The sequence below is a fragment of the Aristolochia californica genome, unplaced genomic scaffold, assembly GCF_029961685.1.
Source record: "Aristolochia californica isolate CCGP_79_NKW_82.1479 unplaced genomic scaffold, dmAriCali1.0.hap1 SCAF_2, whole genome shotgun sequence".
Lineage (NCBI taxonomy): Eukaryota > Viridiplantae > Streptophyta > Magnoliopsida > Piperales > Aristolochiaceae > Aristolochia > Aristolochia californica.
In genome coordinates, this window is record NW_027181881.1 from 43369290 (window position 1) to 43391348 (window position 22059).

Sequence of the window (22059 nt, forward strand, 5' to 3'; positions counted from 1 at the left end):
CTTCGAAACAGAAACCTCAAAATAGTATCACCTCAAGTGGCTGCTTACGAATGTCAGCATCATCCTTTCGCAGTTCCACCCTTATGAACAAATTCCTTTTCCGGCTCAGACTAACAGTCAGAGGGTATACATAAAGGCAATGTATAAGTTGAGAAAAAGGTTCACTTTTTGTCATAGTCCAGAAATCGAACGCATGGTACTGTCAATCCACAAGGTTTACAGTATACCAGTTATCGGTAAATCATAAACATCAAATACAAAAATAATTGCACAAATATAATTTATGGCTATAGTAACAGCATGCTCAAGAAGTTCAGATCTCATACAAAGTCTGCACTGTAGGAACACCTCATCAATCTGGCAGGTCACTTACACAATCCACACTGTTATCGAGGCAGCTTCCCATTGAAACATTTGAACCACTCCTCCGTGCTTCTTTTCCTTCAACAACATTCCACTTGGTATGAGCATTTTGGTGTCCATCCGAACCATTACTTAAACATTTTGTTAATGCTGAATCAGACAACCGATCTCCAGCATCAATTGAGTCATTTGTTATGCTGCCATTTTCTGAAACATTGTCCAAATCAACATGGCAAGCCTGCAGCTTTTCAACTTCCAGTCTCAAAACACCTTTCACTGGTTTATAAATCTTCCGCTTTGGGTCCTAAGTAAAATAAGGATAAGATATATCATGCCCATTGAGACAGAATATTCACTAAAGATAAATAATGACTCTATTAAACAGAAATAGTAGGATTAGAGGCATTATAGCATTAAGCTTCCTACATCACCAAACCCAATTTCTTTTTATTTATTTAAGGACAATGACAGTTTTAAAAACATTAAAAAGAAAAAGGCAAGCACCACGACAAGAAAACTAAGCATACACGAGACTGACAAACGAGATATAAAAGCAGAAACTGAAAATCAGAACACTAAACTGAAAAAGCAGTAGAACTGTCAAATACAATGTGTTTCTACTTGACTCTCTCTCTTGCAAAGAAATCTCCTAAAGAGAAAGATACAGCACACTATTTTTTTTTGGATAGTAATCTGGTTAAATAACAAAAAAGTAAACATGAACCCTACACAGCACGAAAGGGCTGAAAGAAAGAGAATAGATAATAAGGGAAATGCGAGAAGAGGAGGGACTGCATACACAATGAGGGTTTGCTCATAAACCCTGGCGTACTAAAGTGTTTGCCGTACAGTCAGCAGATGGAGGATGTGCTCCCACAAGATCAAGAAAGCTGCTTGTTTCTTGGGATTCTTTGTTACAGTTAGGGATATACCAAAGAGTCCAGTCTTGAAAGATAAAAATTCAGTCAGTAGCCTGTCTACAGAGAGAAAGAAGTGTAGTATTTCATCCCGTTTCTATTTAAAGTCAGTCTCCAAGTTAAGTTTTTATTTTTGGAAAGTCAAAAATTTGCTTTATGAATCCTAATAAATTTCTGTTTCTAAGTATTTTGGAAATCTTTACATTTCAAAAAAAAAAAAAAAAAGTTATTTTGAAAATTCTTTTTTTTTTTTAAGAAGAAGAAGAAGATATATTTATATTAACAAGAGAAAGTTTACAGAGGGTGAGGGAGCAATTCCCTTACAACAAGAGATTGCAGGGAAGCTCCCTCCTTGGCAAGCACATCAGCTGCCGAAATTTTGGAAATCCTTATCATCAACTTTCATAAGTAAAGTGGCGATTTAGGCAAGTCAACTCATGGCCAGAGCACCCAACAACTGGAAATTCCAATACCTTATTCTGTGCTCTTTCTCTGCCTTTCTGTTTCTGATACCTTATTCTCCTCTTTTTGTTCAATGTATCTTAGTCAGTATGGCATCAGAGATTATGTTCTGAATTCTCTTTTAAGCCTTCCTTCCAATTTCAATCAAAGATGAACACAAAAAAAAAAAAAAAAAAAAAAAGAAGAAGAAGAAAAATAATGGTCCATCTATCTAGGGTCTAAAAGTCAGCTAACAGCCTGATAGATAAGTTAGCTAAAGATGGAGTCACTCTCCAACAACCTGTTGTTGATCCCCCTTAGCAATTTGCTTTGTTTGTTCTTTCCTTAAAAATTTAAACTTTTCAAAAAAAAAAAAAAAAAAACAACAACAAGAAGAATGTTTGCCCTTGCTTGATAACAAACCAAAGGGGCAGTTACCAATTATGAGGGTTTCATCAATGTCAACCAACCAGAACAAGGCGGTTGAACAGATATCAACCACACCAGGCTCTGTGCCAAAGTTTAACAGTGCAAAAACAGGTGAAGGGCAAAACCAAGCCAATCCAGCTAGTTTTTGTAGTTTGACAGGAAACAAAACCGGTCAAGACCAGACTAGTCTCACCTCCCCTCTTCAACTACACAGACCAAGACAAGGGCAGCCCATCTACAACAAAGAGGTCGAGGAGAAGGGAGCAATTCACTTTGCCCCAGCCCCAGTTGAAGCCGCTCTACAACAGAGAGGTTCTTACAAAGGGGGGGGGTGTTCAAGGGCGAACATCCTTTTTTGTTTTTTGAGAATGAGTATTTTATTAATTTTTTAAAAACAAATAACATCAAATTACAGTGTTATAAAATTTGGTTTAAGTGAACCCATTACCTCGTTTGGGTCATGTATCTACAAGGCCAAGAATCAGGTTAAAACCCAGTTGACCAGGCCGATCTAGCTGGTCGGCTGGGTTGCACACACAAGGAAAAATATCTCCCCACCCAACGAAAAGTAAGGGCTCACTTTGGGCACCGACAGGGGAGGAGTTCCTTCCCTCCCCACTGTCATCTGCTGAAGGGCGGCCCTCCTCACCCAAAAGACTAAACAGAGGGGGCAGAGAGGTGAGGAGGTAGCCAGGCCTCCGCATCGTAAAAAGAACCCCCCCACACACCCCAAATTACAATTTAAGGGAAGCTTCCCCTCAATCTGAATTTGTCTTTATTTTTTATTTTATTTTTAAATAACATCATCACGTGATCCCAATTCAACCAGCCCTGATCACGTTAATGAGTCAGTTTTTTTCTTTTTGAAAATGAATGAGTCAGTTTTGTCAACACTAAGATGACATCATACTGGATCCAAAAGTGATCAGGCTCGATTGAAGAGGGTTCAACCAAACTGGTTCACCTCACCGGGTTGGTTTTATAACAACGGGTCCATTAACAGTTAGTTGACCATTTGGGAAGTCTAATCCTGCCTCGCATCTATAGCGGCATCATGATGAGATTGTTCATTAATGTTCAGTCACTTCAGTCTCTTGGAAGCATATAACAAGATCAGCTAATCATGTTTCAAATTATTCAGAAAAATCAAGTGTTTCTAGACATTGTCCAGTCGAAGGCGCTTGAGGACCTCCCTCTCCCCTTTTGATGTGTTATATTACTTATTTCCTCAACGAAATTGTTGAGAGTAATGAGGATAAAGGCAAATTTGTAATTAGTCTGCTGTATTAGAGCTCCACTGCAAGGTCTTAATTGAAGGTTATTAATGTCATTATCTTGTAAGTCGTTTTACAAGGGAGAGAGGACGGTTGTCAGACCCTAACCTCAATAATTTATGAAACAGCCAGAGACTCTTACTCCTCAACTCTGTATGACTTTCTTCCTCTTCAGGCTTTCGATTCTTCAAGGTATCAGAGCTCCAGGAGACTGAAACAGGTGTTGTCTAACCTTTCTACCATCTTATTCTCCACTATGACATGTCCAAACCTAACCTTTGCAATTGGAGTTGTTAGTCAGTTCATGGAGGAATCTAGACAAATCCATTACAATGCAATGGTGCATATTCTCAAGTATCTTGAGGGTTCACAAGATAGAGGATTGAACTATGTAGCTCATGACCATCTTGGCATACTTGGGTACTCAAATGCGGATTATGCACAATACAAACTTGATAAAAGGTCAACTAGTTGACACTGCATACTTGTAAGTAGCGATCTAGTTACCTGGAAAAGCAACAAGCAAAATGTTGTAACTATGTAAAGTGCAAAAGTTGAGTACCATCCTATGGCACACACTGCGTGTGAGATGATGTGGATGAGGACTCTTGTGACTGAATTTGGTTTTGGAACTGAAAGCCCATGAAAATGATTTCTGATAATCAAGCTACTATATCCTGTATTCCATGAGAGAACTAAACATAGGGAGGTGGATTGCCATTTTGTCAAAGATGCAGTTCTATCAAGCAAGACAATGTGACTCCCTACGTGTGATCATCTCAGCACCTTGGAGATTTGTTCACAAAGGCTCTTCTAAAGAAGTTTACTACTGTGTGTAAAAAGTTGGGTATGTACAATATCAATGCTCCAGCTTGAGGGAGAGTGTTGAGAGTAATGAGAATAAAGGCAATTTTCTAATTAGTCAGCTGTATTAGAGCTCCACTATTTAATGGTAAATTAGTCACTTGAAGTATAATTAGTGGTCTTAGTTGAAGGGTAATAATAATATTGTTATCGTGTAAGTGGTTTTATTAGAGAGGGGTCAAATATCATACCCTAATCTCAACAGTTAACGAAACAGTAAGAGGCTCTATTTCCTTTGCTCTGCATGACTTTCTCCCTATCCAGACCTTCATTCTTCAGGAATTAATCACATTTCAACAAAAAAAAAAAAAAAAGAGGACAATATTACATCAAATGCATCAAACTTTTATTCAACTGGACAACTAAGTACTTAGACACCAAAGAAATGAGTAATATCAATCTGGAATTGATCATCAAAAACAATTTCAATCTGGAAATCTAGTCAAGAAGGTAATACCTGAAGAGATTCCTCAGTGTAGCTCTCTTTGACCTTATTTAAGTTAGATATCTCTACAAGAACAGAGCTTCCGCCTGAGTACTGAGCAAGCTTCCCATCTAAAGTAATTTTTGTAAGTGCATCAACTACACTTTCTTGGGAACTCGACCCAGACATACTGGGAGCGAGCGGACTACTGGGGGAGGCAGCCCCACCAACACCTGTAGCATTGTTATTGTTCTCAAACAATGGAACAATAGCCCAAGCAAATGATTCTCTATAGGGCATAATTCGAGACCACACTTGTAGTTTCTGTTTTTCTCTCTCAGTCAAATGTACCTGTGACATGAAATAACAGTGAAATTAGACACCACAACACTTTCTCCCCAGAAAACATCATTTAACAATATGCATTCTTCAGAAAGAAAGAATAAAAGGTAAGAAATAAAAGTGCATGGAAGAAAATACCAATTTAAAAATAGAAGATGAAAACAAGATTTTTAATTGAGACCGTAAAAGATAAAATTATAGAGTTCATCACTTAATTGTTACAGACAAAATGTACTTATAACAATTACAATGTTCTTATTATGCCAATGAAACTCCCAATGATTCAAATTATCCTTAACAAAAATGCCTTGACTTACAGGTTCCTTGCGTGAATAAACTGAGGAAGTGACTCCCCCTTCTTCTGTAGCAGGCTTTTCTAGCTGAATAAGTAGGCATACAGATGTTGATGGAGCATCTAAGAAGAAAACACCACGAGGCTCAGTAGAACCTCTAGTCTGACCAATTTGCAGGAAACACTTTCATTAGCAATTAAAATGGCATTTGTCCTTAATAAACAGATTTTGTTTATGATTGTATCTTACATCTTGCATCTCTGATGGTAGCACATGGAAGTAGAAATCCTCAGACAACTTTTCTCTCCTCTCCTTATTATATAGACAAATTGTTCCATAAAAAGGCTCTGCAAAAGAAGATGTTGAATGTTCTACACATGAATGCAATGAAGTTGAAACAAAAAATTACAATTCAAACTGAAAGGTCACAATTCCTGAACTAATTTAACCAAATTATTGGTGACTGACTATTCAAATATAATAATATTGTTGACTGCATAAGACTCACCAACTAACCCAGCTTGAAATGACAAGGACAGTACCTTGACAGAGATTTTTAGTCCCCTGATAAAAACAGAAGGGGGCATAAGCAAATTGGAAAACGGACATGAAGGAACATTTTAACCTAAAATGTGATAGAAGGGAAAAGATAAGAGGCAAGATGCATCAGAAAAATACTACGTGAAGACCTGGGATATGGTGTTGAATGAGTTTCCATGGTCCTCTGCCCAAAGATCATTGATCGCTCATTTTCCCAATCAAAAGCTGGCTCATAAGCAGGCAAAGGGGAAATGCCAAAATGCTGCATACAGATTTCGTAGATGCTCAAGATAAAAAAGGAAACTAAGGAAACGAAAATAAAAGTGTTTAAACATCATAGAGATTGTTAGTTAGAACAATTGGAAAAGTCGTGGGGTTATTAGTTGGGAAAAGACACTTAACTCCGGGTAGTCGTTTGGGGTGGACCTAGACCCAACTTTGTACAGTATTAAAATATGGTGTCTATTCTACAGGGCATACTCTGTGCTCTGATTAGTCATTACCCAGCTATTGTTGTCACATCTCAGCTCCATCATCCATGTGTTTAGGCCTGGATGTGAGGGACAAGTAATTGGGAATAATTCCACAGGTTAAAATTGGAAGACTCTTGTGGTTACTAATTCGGAAAAGCCCTCTAACTCTGGCTAGTCATTTTAAATGGATATGGACACAACTTTTATAGAAACTGAATAAACCACCTGAAACAAACAAATATCTTTAATGCATGAACCTTTCACCATGAAAGAGTTGAAAGAAAATCAGAAGAGATGGAGGTTGATAACAGCAACAAAATATTACTGAATCCTTTACGAAATTTCATATTTTATGCATATAAAATTGTTAATAAGTCATCCAAATCCTGTAACAATTTCAAAGTCAAGCGACAATATCCACCATGTACTGGGCAATAGCCTATCAGCCATACTGGCTGACATATGACTAGACCAACACTGCAAATTGACCTTATTTACCTTTACATATAGGATTATAGGTACCCAAATCATTACAAGGAACCTTGTTTTCAATGTGAGATCAAAGACAACAAGCTCTTGTTCACAGATCACAAACATAAATATCTGGGGTTAACTCTCACAAAAAAAAAAAAAAAAAAAGGCTTCTGGTTTCCACCAATCTTCTTGAAAATTCAAAAAACCATATACTTAATTCTAAAATCTAGTGTTCTAAACGAATAAAACATATATTTGGAAAAACTAGTTTTAAGATCGTTTTTTAAGGTTATTGAAATTCACACATTCTATAAAAAAAATCATTTTTTCATTATCAGAACAACTGGTGTGAGTTAGTAGATGGTCCAAAAAGATAGAGAGAATAGACAACTATAAACCCCACATGCACTGAGATATTATAGAAACATTGTGAAACAAACGAACAAAATTAGAACAGATGTTTTTTCTTCAGTTGACAGGTGTTAACACAGCAAGGTGGCATGAAGAAAGAAGTTTTATTGGAACCATATTCATGTCCACAAAGAATGCAAAACTTGAAAGTCATAGAATGTATGATTGCAATGCAGTACTCAAAACGGTAGACATAACTGCATTGACAATTTTGAAAATCTAGCAAAGAAAGACTTATTAATGCTAGCAAAATTTGGCGATTTTCATCTGCAATCACCAAAGCATTAGGGACACCCAAGAAAAGCAAACCTCTGATTGTTGCCTGCCTGAAGTACTGGGTATGTCATCATCTGTAGTATCTTCCATCTTGGACTGCCTTGCACTGGCAAGACACATTTCTGTACCATAGTAAGCAAAGTTATGCAACATAATTTGTTTTAAATAAGCACACTTAGAACAATAATACTCTAAACAACAAAGACCCAAGGGCATTTCTCTTAATCACCAGTTTCTATGTCTGTATCAGGTCCTTCAAAAATCTGACTTTGAAATGATATGGGAGTGATGCTCTCAAAGTGGCCATACTTGTTATCATCCTTCACCCAGTCAGCCTTGTAGCATTGAACCAGTTCATTTAGATGTGGCCACTGGTCCAAATTCTCACCAAGCTGTAAAAAGCAAAAATCAGCAAGAAAGATAAATTCATTTTTCCGGCTAAACTAGTCTTAGAAGTCATCTGCGTCAAAGTTTTAGCAAATAACTGCTCTTTGGAGGTCGAACAGTGGAAATACAAGAAACAATAAGTAACATTTCAAAAATAAAATAAAAAAATATAAGAAACGATAAGTAAAGAAAAAATTCTACTGTTGTAGAAGAGATCCTAATCAAATGTCTGCATTGTCATAGTTTTATGACAACCCTAGCAGAATAATTTATGTGAGTCATCCTCCTCGATCTGCCCTGTCCTTAACTAACTCAATTATCAAATTACCCTTCTTCAACTTTTCCTAACTACTTTCATCCAGGTCAGTTATAAGAACTGTCAGTGAAAAAAATAAATAACTGACGCAGCATGGTGGTTTAGATTCAAGAAATAACACAGTTGAATGTCCCCAATATAATGTGGGTAACCTAAATTTCAGTAACAACCAAGAAAACTACAATGTGAATTCAAGTTTGATGGATTAAACTTGAAGGAGAAAGTAGGATTTCAATAGCTATTAAAAAAAATAGCAAACAGAGAAAAAACACAAAGGATAATTTTATCCAAGAGAGAACAAAAACCATAATTTTATTCAGTAGTGAAAGAGTTATTTCTGTGTTACATATGAAGGCCTTCTATAAGCATACAAATTAACAAAATAGGAAACTCTTATGCAGTCCATTCTAAGAAATAGACTTCAATTAGGAATTTCTTTCTACCTGCTTGAAAAAATTTGAAAACAGGAAAAACTTCTAAACTAATAGAATTACTCACTTTAAACTTCTCTGGCTCAGAAAAAGAAGACTGACACTTAAAATAGGAATAAAAGAAGACTTTCTAATTGATCTTTAACTAAAACAGCAAGTACTAGTAAAGTTAAAAACTTCTCACTTCAACATGCTTGAAATAGGAAATTGCAACTAAGAGAAACTTTCCAGTTTAAGACTTTCAATTCTTAGAACTTGTGCTAAAATAGGAAAGTCAGTCCTCTTTTAATTAAATCTTTCTGTTCATTCTTCTACCATAAACATGAGAGATTTGGGGGTGATCTCAAGTCCTCACATATTCTTCAACTAGATCTTCCACATTAAGATGTGCTGCATCAATAACTAAAGAAGATGAATTGTACTCATTCATATTTCTTTTTCTTATTTTCACTTCAACTACCAGAAAGACTCATCATTTTTATTTGTATTTTGATAAAGTGATGAGTCTTTCTGGTAGTTGAAGTGAAAATAAGACTCATCGTTACCGATACTTCACAGTCGATTGCCGGAAAAAGTGTTAGAAGACAGATGAATTGGCTTTCTCACCCACAACTTTACGTGATGAAACCTAACTCTTCAAATCCAGACCATTAGTTAATAAAGTTCTGGTAAGAAATCAGAAAAGGCATACTCTCCACTTCTACAGATCTTCTCAGGGTGATGTCAACAGGAGGGAAACTACAAAGCCGATTTTCTGAACATCACCCACACTAATTCTACATCACTGCAACAGTCTAAGAGCAGCATGAAAAAAATTATCCATGAACAATGAGCAGGGAAAAATGACCTTATGAAGTTTCATCTCAGTAGGAATTGGCATTCTTTTTTTTTTTTAAATGTAGGAATTGGCATTCTGCTATAGCAGATAATACAGGGGCAAAATATAAAACAATAGCAGACACAGACTCAAAACTTTCTCTTCCATTACTTTTACCATGAGATTTAAAGATCATTATTTCACAAACACAGGGCCAGTAAAATGTCCTCAGAGAGTTCCATCTCCTATGAGAGGCAATTTGCTTATTTGAGCAGGAATAAAAGTGAGACGAACACTGCTGAAGATCTCAAGCCTGAGAAAGCATGTGTATTGGTTTCCAATGTGAAGCCCTACTATCAGTTCCTTGGAACACAGCTTCTATTTGGCAGAGGAGTGCTTATTAGGATTTCCACCATCAGTAACTCTCAAGCAATAACTGTCAACTTATGTACTGTGGGTAGTTTAGGTGTTTCAGTTATTTCAATTGCTTTCGCCTTAGGAAACTTTATTATGTGTTTAAGGGTTTAGCTAATATCTAGATAGTTGTTTCTTGTGTAATTAAGGAGAAGAGAAGAAAAAAAAAAGGAGAAAAAAATATATGTAAGTTTTTTTTAGAAAGTAGAAAGAATATATGTAATTGTAATTGTGTTTTATTTTCACTTAACGATATATAAGGTGTCTAAAGGTCAAAATAACCCCAAGATTGAGAGTTTCTCCTTTGAGTTAACTCAGGAACTCCTATGTCCTCCTTCTCTCTTATTTCTGACTACCTTCTTACTCTATTCTCCTTTCAGGCTGCTGGAATTGTGTCTCCCTTCTTGTCCTTTATCTGTCATAGCCTACATTGAGGAAAAAAATGATTCTTCTCTGCATCTGAGAGCCTATACAACCTTCGCGGTCTCCTTTGTTGCGCCAAAAGTCATTGGTTGGTGATTTGAGTGGCCAGTGTCAGAGAATGAAAAATTAGAACTTCTTAATTTCTATTCTGGTCTTCACAGAGTACACGGCATATTCATTGTGACTATTCTTGATGAAATTGTGACAAATTACTTCCTGAATTTACTGCAGTTGAGAGAATTAGTGCGTTTTGGACCCTTATACACATGAAATGTTCAATCCTGGGGTCATATTTGGTTGCAGGACCATGCTCGCTTTTGTTTCTTCATCTGTGCACACCTTTAAAGCACTAAAGTATGCTCTCTTTGTTACTTTGATTCTGCAGGCACCGATTGTTGGGTTAAAGGTCAGACTTTTTGACCATTTTAAGTTACACATGCCTTCACACAACAAATTTCCTTTACCCTAATTTCGTTCAAGTCTTCTTTACAATTTTTGCTGCTATTTTTTTTAAAAAAGTGATAACTGTTTTTATGTTCAAGAGAACTGTGTTTGCAGGTGCTTTAAGTTGCAATTGTGCTACTTTGGAGTTGTGTTCTGCTGGACTCTAATTTGTTGTGTAGTGTATTAAATTGAGCAATGGCAACATCAAACTCTAGTAATGCGACTTCAGCGTCAATGAGTTTTGATAAGGCTGGAAAAGATCAGTCCCATGTTCAAATTAGTAATGAAAAAATTACATTTTGTGGTCAAAGGCAGTTGAAACTTATTTGGAAGTTAGAAACCTAAATCGCATTATTAGAGATGATCCTCCTCCTCAACTTTTTTTTTTTATAAATGAGGTGTATAAACTATAAAAGAGAGTGAAGAGTACAAACAAACCTAGCTAGAAGGATCTTCCTCCACAACAAGGTGTTGGAGTGAAATACCTGTCTTAGCCTGAATGTTTGCCAAATGATTGGCAGAGTGAGGAATATGCTTCCAATTACATTTTAAAGAAGAAATTAAATTATAGACTTCTGAATACATATCTGAATGGCGCCACGGAGGTCTAATAGATTTTGCACACCAGTCAATGACAGTCTTTGAATCCCCTTCGATGCAAAAGGGGCCCACAAGTTGGCTAGTGAATACTTTGATTCTCTTCAGCAAGCCAGAGAGTTCTGCAGTTGTGGAATCAAAGATTCCAAGAGGGCCCGCAAAGGAGAAAAGGAGATAACCGTTTGCATCATGAATAACCCCCTCCATAACCCACAAGACCCGGGCAGTCGAGAGCGATTCATCAAAGTTTAGCTTGAAGTGGCCCATTGGGGAGGGTAGGTTGGTAGCCATGAACAGGGGGCGGGAACGCTGAGACAACCCAACAACCAGCTGCCAAATTCCTCTGAGATTGGAGTTGTTGAGGTTTTTGAATTATTTTTAGGTCAGGAGCCAGATAGAAACTTGGCATGTAATGTTATTAGACAAGATTTCAGTGGGGGAAGATTTAAATTCGAATTTTCTCATGTTTTTTTTTCGATAATCCCCATATAATGTGCCCAATGCATCATGAGAGAAGCACTTTTTCCAAGCTTTGGGAGACTAGCACCACTGATTGAAAGGATAGTGGATGGGGAGATTTTGTGCAGCACAGTATTGGAACCCATTTTTTTTTTTTTTGAAATGTTGGTCCAAACAATATGGACATAATGGCAGGATAAAAGTATGTGATTGGCCGTTTTTGGGGCATTTTGGCAAAATGGGCAATAAGGATTGGGGACGGTGGTTCCCCGCCTGAGGATTTTATTTCAGCAGGCGCTCCAAATAAGGAATTTTGCGCGAGGTGGGGCAAGGAGGTTCCAGGCGGAGGCCGCTAGGTGATTTGGCTGATTTGAGGTGGGGTTACTAAGGAAATTGTAGGCTGAAGCAGTTAAGAAAGTACCTTTTGTACAAGGTGTCCAGATCAAAGTATCAGGATTAAATCTGGGTTTGGCTGTAGAGATGATCGAACGATGATTAGATGCCAGAATGGCTTCAGAATCCGAGAGGTCTCTTCTAAGATTCAAATTCCAGCCCCCTGTTTCAAACCAGAGATTTGAGATAGAGCCATCAATATTTCTAGCCAGGATAGAGATAGACTCATAGCTAATGTTGAGGCTGGATTGGCCAGTCCACCAATCGGACAAAATTTTTGTGGAGGTCCCATTGCCAACGTAGCACTTAATAGCTTTCTTGAAATCTGGGAGTAATAAGGCTATTTTTTTACAGGCTGGCGACAAGTGGTAGTATCTTCTCCTCAGTCCACCAACCCAAAAGCTTGTTGGCTTTGGCAACAACTACGGCTTTCCAAATTAGATCAAGGAAAAGATTGAATTTCCAAATCCATTTAAGGAGAAGAGCAGAATTTGTAGTGGCAGTGTCTCAGATACCCAATCCGCCAAGGAATTTTGGCTTGCAAACCTCTTCCCATTTTATCAAGTGATACTTTTTCTCACCATTTGGTCCTCCCCAAAGAAATCTTCTTTTGATGAGCTCAATTCTGTCTCTAATAGAGGCGGGGCACCAGAACATAGACAAAAAGTAACCAAGGATTCCATGAAGGCAGGATTTTATGAGAGTGGGAAGAAGGAAAATGCCTTCGTGAAGACCAGGTTATGGAGTAGTACAGAATGTATTATAAGCAACCAACTCCTTTACCGTTCCACAGCAAAGGAAATATAGACACACTTCGGTCAATTTATGTATTTTCTTTTGTAAGCTTTTTTACACCTGTTTACTCAAAGGTCAGGAGCATAATTGAATATATATTTTTTTGAAATAATAATTGAATATATTGGTTCTATAGTTGATAGAAGTGAAAGGGGTCAACTAACAGGCTCGCGTTCCCTTCTCTTCCTTTTGTCCTCCTATCTTCTTCTTCTTGTTCCATTCTTCTATTCTCCTCTTCAGCCCCTAAACTTAAAACCAATTGTACCAACTTCCTTTATTGCTTTTCTGACAGTGTAAACTATGAAGCCCTAGAATCATATTATTGTGTTACTAATACAATTTTGCCCATGCTATCTATTGTATTCCCAATAAATATACAACTATTACTGATATAAAGTAACATTTGTTTGAGCAACAATTGGAGTGGTTATAAGAAGCATGATGAAGCAAAGTGGATATTTCTGACACATTGAATGGAGGAAATGCAATCCGAAAAGCCATAGAAAGATTGTATAAATGGTCTTATTTTCACTAAATAACTACTCATGAAAACACATTCTTACTAGGTTGCACAAATTAATTAAAACAGAACAAACCAATGGATCAAGCTCTAGATTAGAAGTGAATGATTGCCGCGGTATTCTTTTGAAGCGCTGCCCCTGAGTTGATATGTCTTCCATGGCCTGAACCATCGTTAAGAAAAAGTGTTATGCACATTATAAGGGAAAAATGATAAAGAAAATGGCTTTGATGACATCCATTGTTTTCAAAAAGAAGCACACACTCATTTCAAAAACTAAAAAAAAAGAAACACACCAAAATTTAAAAATAGGTCCATGAACCATGCTTCAGGTGTAGTTCTTTGGCTAGCCTAGAACTCCAAACCTACTACATGTCTATCTTTACCTTAACTTGAATGTGAGTAAGCAGCTTATATTTTTTCTCCAAGTACTCCCACAAGTCCACTGGACAGGTAAAAAAGCCACCACTCAGTGACCTGTACAGGTAATCCAGGACTCAAGCCAGGTTATTTGCTTAGATTTGGATGTGGGACAATGTGTTAGTGAGTTTAGTCCAACATCGAATTACAGGCTTAAGAAGATCCTGAGATTACTAAGTCAAAAAGTCTTCCTAACTTCCAATGGTTATATTAGCTGGACCCAGCCCCTCTTCAACAAGCCAAACTCAGGTCCGTCATTATTGTGCAGCTTGTACCTAAGTTCAACATATCAAAGGCCGGAGTGTCTGTTAGGGCCTAAATGTGAGGAAGAGCATTGGTAGGTAAATGAACCACTGCTTTGAGGCCCATACATGAGTTTCACCTCTCAGGTTGGGTTGTATGCTCAGGTCTGGGCAAGAAACGAACTGTTCAAAGTTGAATAGGCTCACATTCTTCAAAACTTCAGAAATCTTCTGAAATATGTAATCGTAAAAGACCTGCTACCTTTGGCTAGTCATTTTGGAATGAAGTGCCCCAACTTCAACACCAACCAAACCAACCAGAAGCTTAACCTCTCAACTGACTCAATACCATCAAAGAAATCCTTCTCTTTTATCTTTTTTTTTCTTTTTTATTTTCAAAATTTCTTAGCTCCCCTCTTTTATAAGATATCCAACAAAAATACCAAGATCTGTCCTTCTTTATAAGAAGGCATTGCTCACATGATTCCTTTATAGGAAGAAAATTTAATGCACATTAACTTCCTTGAAATTACGAATGCTAAACAGAAAAGCCAATTGATAAAATCAGTGAAAGAAGTATTGCATGAAAAGAATATGCATACAAGATGGATAAACATGCAGACTTCTCTAAATCACGCATAATGGCATGCTTTTATGCCTCAAATCTCAACATAATCCCTATGTGACTTTGACGCTTCACTAGGCCAAATAGCAAATTTCTACCAAAACTAGAGAGAACGAGAGAGAGACAAACTAAGAAAAGAGTCACTTAATCAAATATTTTTCAGCCAAGCACAAGGTGGCTTCACTAAATAGCCAATTTTTTAATACAACCAAATTGCAACAATGATCTCACTAAGCAGTGCATCAAGACATCATCCAACTCGTTAATGAGCAAGAGTTATAGCAACAATATGAACTCCATTACATCTAAACCATCACATGAGTAAAAGTATTCCAATGACCGATACTGACAATAGATGAAAACATTACAGAAAAGGCAAAATAAGTGATTTGCTAACGGAACCAGGTGGTCAGCACCAACATTGTAATGTCTGCCTCTTCACCAAAGCGGAATCAGCGCTAAATGTTACCACATGAGATTCTTAAGTAATGTTGTTGTGCTTATATGGTTCGAAGCTAAGAGATGAACTCCTTACGTGTTCTATTCAAACTCAACCTTTTAAACGACTCAACGGAATGTGCACAACTCCTAGCAACGAGTCTGACTAATCTTGACAACACTTTGGACCGGGTAAATATCTATCACATTCAAGTGCATCAAGTATGTACAAAAAAACGCACAAGCTTCATGAAGGCAAATGGAGCTCATACGTCCAAGTTCTTCTAGTTCTTCTTGTGCTTGACAATGGAACCGGACGACAGGTCCACGGGTCCACAGGTTGCCAAGTAAATAAATAAAATAAACAGGAAAAGGAGAATTTCGTGAAGCAGCATTTCCTGAGAAAATAAACTACAAACAAGAAAATAAAAGCAACATTTCGGAGAAGCGGGTAGCAAAGAAGAAGTGTGATACCTTGAGTCGCAGGTGAAATGCAGAGTGTCTTTATATGATCGAGCTAGGGCATATAAGAGTAGATCGACGGACAAGGAACCTTAGAGCACAGCGATAGGCTCGATGTCCACACCATCGCGCAGAGAAAACCCTCGTTTTGAGAATCAATCTCCGGGACAATTTTATCAACGGAAACGGCTAAGTAGCAAATACGAAAATGGGAAAGGCGAGTGAGACAGAGTTAGTGGAGGTAGGAGGCGATAGAGAAAGGAACGAGCTTGAATCGGAATCTGTACACGGAAGCAAATGAAGACATTATTATACCCGGGCCAATACTTGTAAAAAAAGGAAAAGAAAGGAGCTTTGAAGGCGGTGATCCCTTCAAATTGCAGCAAACAAATGTCACAGACAAGACAGAGCAGACGCGCACTCCAAACCAACAAACCTCACTCACTCACTCTCTGTTTCCACTCTGAATGGCTTCTGGTAGACTGGTCCTCTTCGCAGTAATAATAAGCCTACAGAAAAATGAATCAGATTTCGGACAAAGGACTCCAAAAGGGTTTAGCGCTTGGGAGTTTCAACGGAGCATAGGTCGCATCGATGTTTTTGTGCTTTTGAAATTGGGACGTCTTGACATCGACAAGGTGCTCTAGCTCGCGATTCACAGTCGAACTCTCTACTCGATGGGTCGTAGGGTTTTAGGGCCTCAGGGTCCTAGCGGAGAACGAACCCGGACTCGACTCCGAGCAGAGATGATTGGAAAAGTCCAGAGTTTGGACGTGACATTTGTATCGTCCTTATTTATCAAAAAATTGTTTAATTTTTAGAGATGATTTGTGACTTTTGTGCTACAGTTCGACTAGGGTTAATGCGTTTCTATTTATTTTTCTATCATTTCTCATTCGAGCGATGAGAAGTTTATTACTTAATCATTTAAGTCCTTTGTATGAAAAGATAAATTAGAGATAATTTTTTACTTTCCCTAAAATCCACATAAAGACCAAAACTATTTGGTCAAGTGAGACAGTGTTCTGCTGGTACTTTTCCTAACGGCATTAATAGTTTATGCACCCTTTAAACAGTTTTTAAAAAAAAATCAAATAGGCCACTTTTAAATGTCGATTATGACTTTTTAATCACAATGTAGTAGATAAGTATAGTTACAAAGGGGGGGTTAGTCAACTTGAAGTCCGAGATGATCTTCAATCGCATGACGTCTTTCAACGGATGAAGTCGTTAGTGGAGTGCATATGACATTTCATCTGGATGCATGGGATGAAGCGGTCATTCATCTCAAATAAGGCCATATTTGATCTTTTTTGAGATGAAGGACGTGGGAAGTTTGCTTTTCCTCTCTCTCTCCTCACACCCCCCTCTCTCGCACGTCATCATTTCCCTTTTTTCTTCCTCTCTCCCGCACTCCCTCTCTCGTCTCCCTGCACCCCTGACATCGCTGTTGTATCTCTTTGTGCCATTTCAATCTCCCTAACTACCTCTACATCGAGTTTCTGCCTGAAACACATAAAGTCAAGCAAGCAGAGCATAGCGAGCTGGAAAGATTTCAGACACAAACGCTTCCTGCCGTTTGGGACTCATATTTCGGACTTTGGAACAGAAGCTCCAAAACCCAGATGCAGGCTTCGCCGTAGGACCTAGTAAGCGAAGCATAAGGTTGTGGCGAATTAAGGAGACACCAGAGAGGACCTTACTCAGTGGAGTTAATGTTGTGCTGGTTAGTGCAGATAATGCGTTCGCTATGAGTTGCGATAGGCGATCGACGAAGATAGTAGGGTCTTTCTTGGTGAGGGCGTAGTGGGCCAGGGCGTGATCGGAGACGAAGGTGTTGGAAATTAATATCCCGTTCTAACCTTTTGGGAAAACCACCCTGGCCGTTAGATCTGACGGTTCAAAATATTAATGCCTAACTTGACTGTTAGATCTGTAATCGCTTTCATATGACAGTTCATATCTATAATAGTTTTTTATCTTACCCTTAGATCTATAATCCCTCAATCCAAAGCTTGATCTGACGGTTCATATTTTAAATTTCGAAGATGAAGATGAAGATAAACTTGTCCACATTAACACCCATTTCGAAGATGAAAATCATGTCGATACATGAGATAAAGATGGAGATCAAATTTCTAATTTGTTTTATATACATCTGTATGTGAAATATAAGTATCTTAACCTCCCCAAACCTTGAACTAGATACCATCCCCCAATGTGACCATTCAATCATGGATTAGACAACTCAGTGGAAAAATATCTTAATCATAACCCATGATATAAATATCATCCATAAAACGACAACAATTATTCTAGATATTTTTTCAATCTAAAAAAATAAAATTGTTTATCTAATAACAGTATACCCAATATTTAAAAATTAACATGCCTAATAAAAAAATTGCTCACTCAGTTAGGAGACAAAACCAAAAACCACAAAATAAAAATGATATGGTTAATTCTAAAGAAGGCAAATCTGACACCAAACGCATGTTAAATACGAGGGTAACATAGTATTAAAGTAAATTTTTAATATGTATTAAGATTTTAAAAAATTTTATACACTTAAGATTTTTAATTTTTTTAATTCTAATACATTTATTCTTGTAACTTTTTGTATACATTTTATTATTTTAAATGCATTTTTTATAATAATTTAATTAATTGGATATTTATTATAGACAATTCATTTATAATTTATTTTTTTAAATTATAAAAAAATATATTGTTACAAGAAATTAAAAATTAATTGACCATTACCAACAAATTTTGAAATTCGTTGACAAAGGGTATTATATACTTATAAGAGTATTTATATCCTGAAGAGGCCTCAACCGTAACATAAATCAAAACAAGCAGGGGCAGTGCCATTAACTCTTAACAGTGGATCATATGCAACAAACCTTCCATTATCTTATTAAAACGACATTAAAATTACAAACCCGAAGAGATATTTACAAACGTAATTTATAATTCAAACTGTAGACTGTAAAAGAATTCGTGTGTTTATCTCTTCCATTTTCTTTTCCTTTCTTTACGTTCATGGACCAAACGGTATCAGCTTTTTTGACACCATTCGGAGATTCAAGTTTTTCTACGCAGCCATGAACCTGCTAATCTTCCTTCTTCTCTGTACAAAAGGAGGGTTCACGGTCAATATTCGAATCCGTGAACTCTGTTACTTTTTCCTTTTTTCAAACTTCACTGAAACTCTAGGCGAGAGTTCAATAGTATCTGCTGGTTGTACGTCAGTGGCTGGTTGAGTGAATGGTACTGAGAAGTGTCCAAATGAGAAGTGCAGTTGTTCAAATAGCAATAAGTACTGTTCAACTTCTTCGAGGGGGATAAAATGTCTTCATCCGTGTTTCCAGCTTCCGATCTCTCACGCTTGAGGTGATGTTGCATCGTGGGAACAGATGGGTGATCAGGCTGAGCCATCCTCTGGAACGAGCAAGCACTGTTAAAGTTGCTGCTGCTGCTGTTGTTGATCATCAACTGCTGATTAGAATCGGTATGACTGTTATTATAAGTAGAAGAAAGGTTGAGTTCAGGAGCGGCCAAGTCTGACTGGTTTTCATAGAGGAGATGACTCAGCAAAGAGAAATCGGCAACGTTGAGAAGGTCGGAGAAGGAAGAAGACTTGGGCACTTGAAGGGTAGTGGTTTGATAGGTGAAATTTTGTCCGCTTGTATAGGGGATGACATCTTCGAGCGAAGAAACATCTTCTTGTTCACGATCAGATGTTGCCGCCGTCGTCGTCGGAAGGGGACTGCTCTTCCTGTAGATTCGGCAGAGTACCCAGTCGTCCAGCTGAAAAATGACATGGATTCCCATCACATCAGACAAACAAGTTCCATATTATATAGAAAAGAAATCATAAACCTATCATAGACAAGCTTTCAGAAGCTAACAAGCACAGATGAAATGCACTTGGTTGACTGGGTAACAAGCTTTTACGGCTTCAAGTAGGAAATTTCGAAATTCGAATAGAAGAAATATCAGCCAATATCAGCCCATCGTCAACATGGACTACGGTTTGTGTCGGTTCCAGTCAAAACTCAAAATTCAAAACTGTTACCAGATTGTCATTGCTAATTAAATAAAAGTTATAACTTCACATTATTATTGAAGTAGTAGCTCATCGTGTCGAGCGTGTTCCAGTGCAGTTAAAGAGTGAGGTGGTCTGCGGTAAGCTCGGATCAAACTTGCAGCGTGATGGGGAGGGCAGAGATCTAATGGAAACTACAGAAGTTTTGGGGGTCCAGTCTCCATGGATCCTAGCATGATCTGGAGAGAGAGTACTAGTGCCATTCACTGTCGTGTAAACAAAACAAATCGCAAGGACATTTTCGTCTACATCGTAGTGTTTCTTTTTGTTCTGTTTCTCTGCTTTGGGATGGGACTAGGGAGTTGGACCTGGGACAGGGATGTGCCGTTTTGCCCCATTCATTCTGAGCTAATTTGAGACAAAGACAAAGCTATCCGCTGTCGGGAGTTCGATGAATCGATCCAATTCTTTTCGATTCTCTCTCCTCTCCCCCTCGAATTCGGGTCAGCGGCCGGCATCGCAAACAGAGTGCTTTTAATTAATTTCTAGATGAAAGCAGGGACAATAAAAAAAAAAGACGATTGGATGAATAAGAGTAGTTTCGAAGTGCATGTAGATCTTGCTTACCCTCATAGAAGAATCTTTGACAAGTTTGATGGACCGATTGGGAGCGGTAGTGGTAGCAGCCGTAGCGTCGGTAAGACGATATTCATGCATGATCCAGTTAGTCTTGAGGCCCTTTGGAGGTCTGCCCCTGTAGAAGACGAGAGCCTTCTTCACTCCTATGTTCTCCTGACCGTTGCCGCTCGACAGTATCGGCTTGTCCGTCCCCGTCGCCTTCCAGTACCCCGACGCCGCCGCCCGGTTTGGACGCGCTCCATTCGGATACTTTCGGTCCCTCGGGCTGAAGAAGTACCACTCTTTCTCCCCGAAGGAGGCCTTGCCTATATCATACAAAATGGAAACTAGTCAATTCTACTGTATCGACAAATGAACTAAACGGCGCGCCATGAGCCAATAAAAAAGGGTAAGTACTATACGTCAAGAAAACAAAGTGGAGAAACTCCGGTAGGATACCTGGAAGATCCCATGGATCGAACTTGTAGATATCGACCTCGGCGATGATTGATACGGGGCAAGGGAGAGAAGTTGCTTTGTTCCTAAGGTAATGGAGGATTAGCTCTTCGTCTGTTGGGTGAAATCTGAAACCCGGTGGAAGCGATGCTCCAGGGTTGGAAGTGCTCCGAGCAGCACTCATAATTCAATCAATTACTAAAGAATGACAAAACAAGGCCGATAGATGCAAATTGAATAACAAGCAAGCTATGATGATGTGGACGAAGAGATAAAGAAAAAAAATAAACAGAGGAGGGCAGGTTAGTAAGACTGCACTCGGATGTTACGAAGAGAGGACGATGTGAGAAAGAGCAAGGAGGAGGGGGTGAGGATGGTGGACACAGAGAAGAGATTGAAATTTTTGGGAGAAGAGGGGAGTATGCCCTTTTATGGTTGAGGGGATTTGTCGTGCAGTGGGAGGAGATTAGGGAGACGGGTGTAATTAGTGGAAAATTTTGTGGGCAATGATGAGAAGGTAAGCGAGCAAAGCTGGTGGTTTTCCTAGCTGAGATTAAGAATTGGTCTGTCGTTTCAAGGAGAGGAGTGGAAGAGGGCACGATGGAGGAACGACGACAAGTTGATGACATCATCTAATTAAAATGGATCGACACGTGTACCTTTTGATCGTGGCTGTCCATGTCACGCGTTCTAATAATTTTTTTCTTCTTTCTGAAAATTCGTTTCCTCGACTCCATTAGTCCATTTTATATTTCTCTTCTACGTTCCCACTTCGACGTTGCCTGTCCTTCGACATAAAAAAGTGTGACATGTAATATCTCTAAACGAATTCGATATGATAAAAGACACGTATTAAATCTTGTCATTCTGTTTTGGATTTCAAGCAGCTAGCCGACTTGGACCGATTCGCCTTCGTCTCGGCGGCCGAGTGGTGGGTTTCTCGGGACTCTTTAAAATTTCATACGTATCCATTATCTACATTTGAAAAATATCATATTTTTCTTCTGAATTAAAATGATTAAAAATAATAAAAATTTATGCAAGCTCAAAACGAGACTGCTCAAGTGAATTAAACCTAAAAATTATGATCATATGTAAAATAAAAAGCTGATCTCTTTCGTTCTTCGGTTTTTGTATTTCTCTCGAAATTGCAGGCTAATACTCTTACCCTTCACGAGTGAAGCTCGTATAATCATAATTGATTTGATTTTAAATAATCATGAGATGAGA

At 38.1% G+C, this 22059-nt stretch overlaps 2 protein-coding genes across 3 annotated transcripts in view; both read right to left on the bottom strand.

Moving 5' to 3' along the window:
* Positions 1 to 16327, bottom strand: part of LOC137957196 (guanine nucleotide exchange factor SPIKE 1-like) — a 74345-nt gene extending 58018 nt beyond the window's left edge. Inside the window, exons 1-12 of one of the 2 annotated variants that reach the window (XM_068804932.1) lie at positions 16154 to 16327; positions 15717 to 15985; positions 13594 to 13680; positions 7751 to 7913; positions 7555 to 7643; positions 6037 to 6149; positions 5856 to 5911; positions 5597 to 5694; positions 5372 to 5509; positions 4746 to 5063; positions 374 to 667; positions 32 to 199 (exon numbers count right to left, since the gene is read on the bottom strand). In XM_068804932.1, the coding sequence (XP_068661033.1) occupies positions 32 to 199; positions 374 to 667; positions 4746 to 5063; positions 5372 to 5509; positions 5597 to 5694; positions 5856 to 5911; positions 6037 to 6149; positions 7555 to 7643; positions 7751 to 7913; positions 13594 to 13677 (1521 nt within the window). In that variant the 5' untranslated portion in view covers positions 13678 to 13680; positions 15717 to 15985; positions 16154 to 16327. Of the gene's footprint in view, positions 1 to 31; positions 200 to 373; positions 668 to 4745; positions 5064 to 5371; positions 5510 to 5596; positions 5695 to 5855; positions 5912 to 6036; positions 6150 to 7554; positions 7644 to 7750; positions 7914 to 13593; positions 13681 to 15716; positions 15986 to 16140 lie in introns of both variants that reach the window. The other variant, XM_068804933.1, reaches the window with a different exon arrangement.
* A 2376-nt stretch (positions 16328 to 18703) lies between these two features.
* LOC137956889 (NAC domain-containing protein 2-like) lies at positions 18704 to 21031 on the bottom strand. The gene is made up of 3 exons (XM_068804550.1): positions 20833 to 21031; positions 20383 to 20699; positions 18704 to 19517 (listed from the first exon to the last, which is right to left on the bottom strand). Exons 1-3 carry the CDS (start codon positions 21011 to 21013, stop codon positions 18909 to 18911), a joined length of 1107 nt encoding a protein of 368 aa, XP_068660651.1. The 5' UTR covers positions 21014 to 21031; the 3' UTR covers positions 18704 to 18908.
* Positions 21032 to 22059: the final 1028 nt, after the last annotated feature.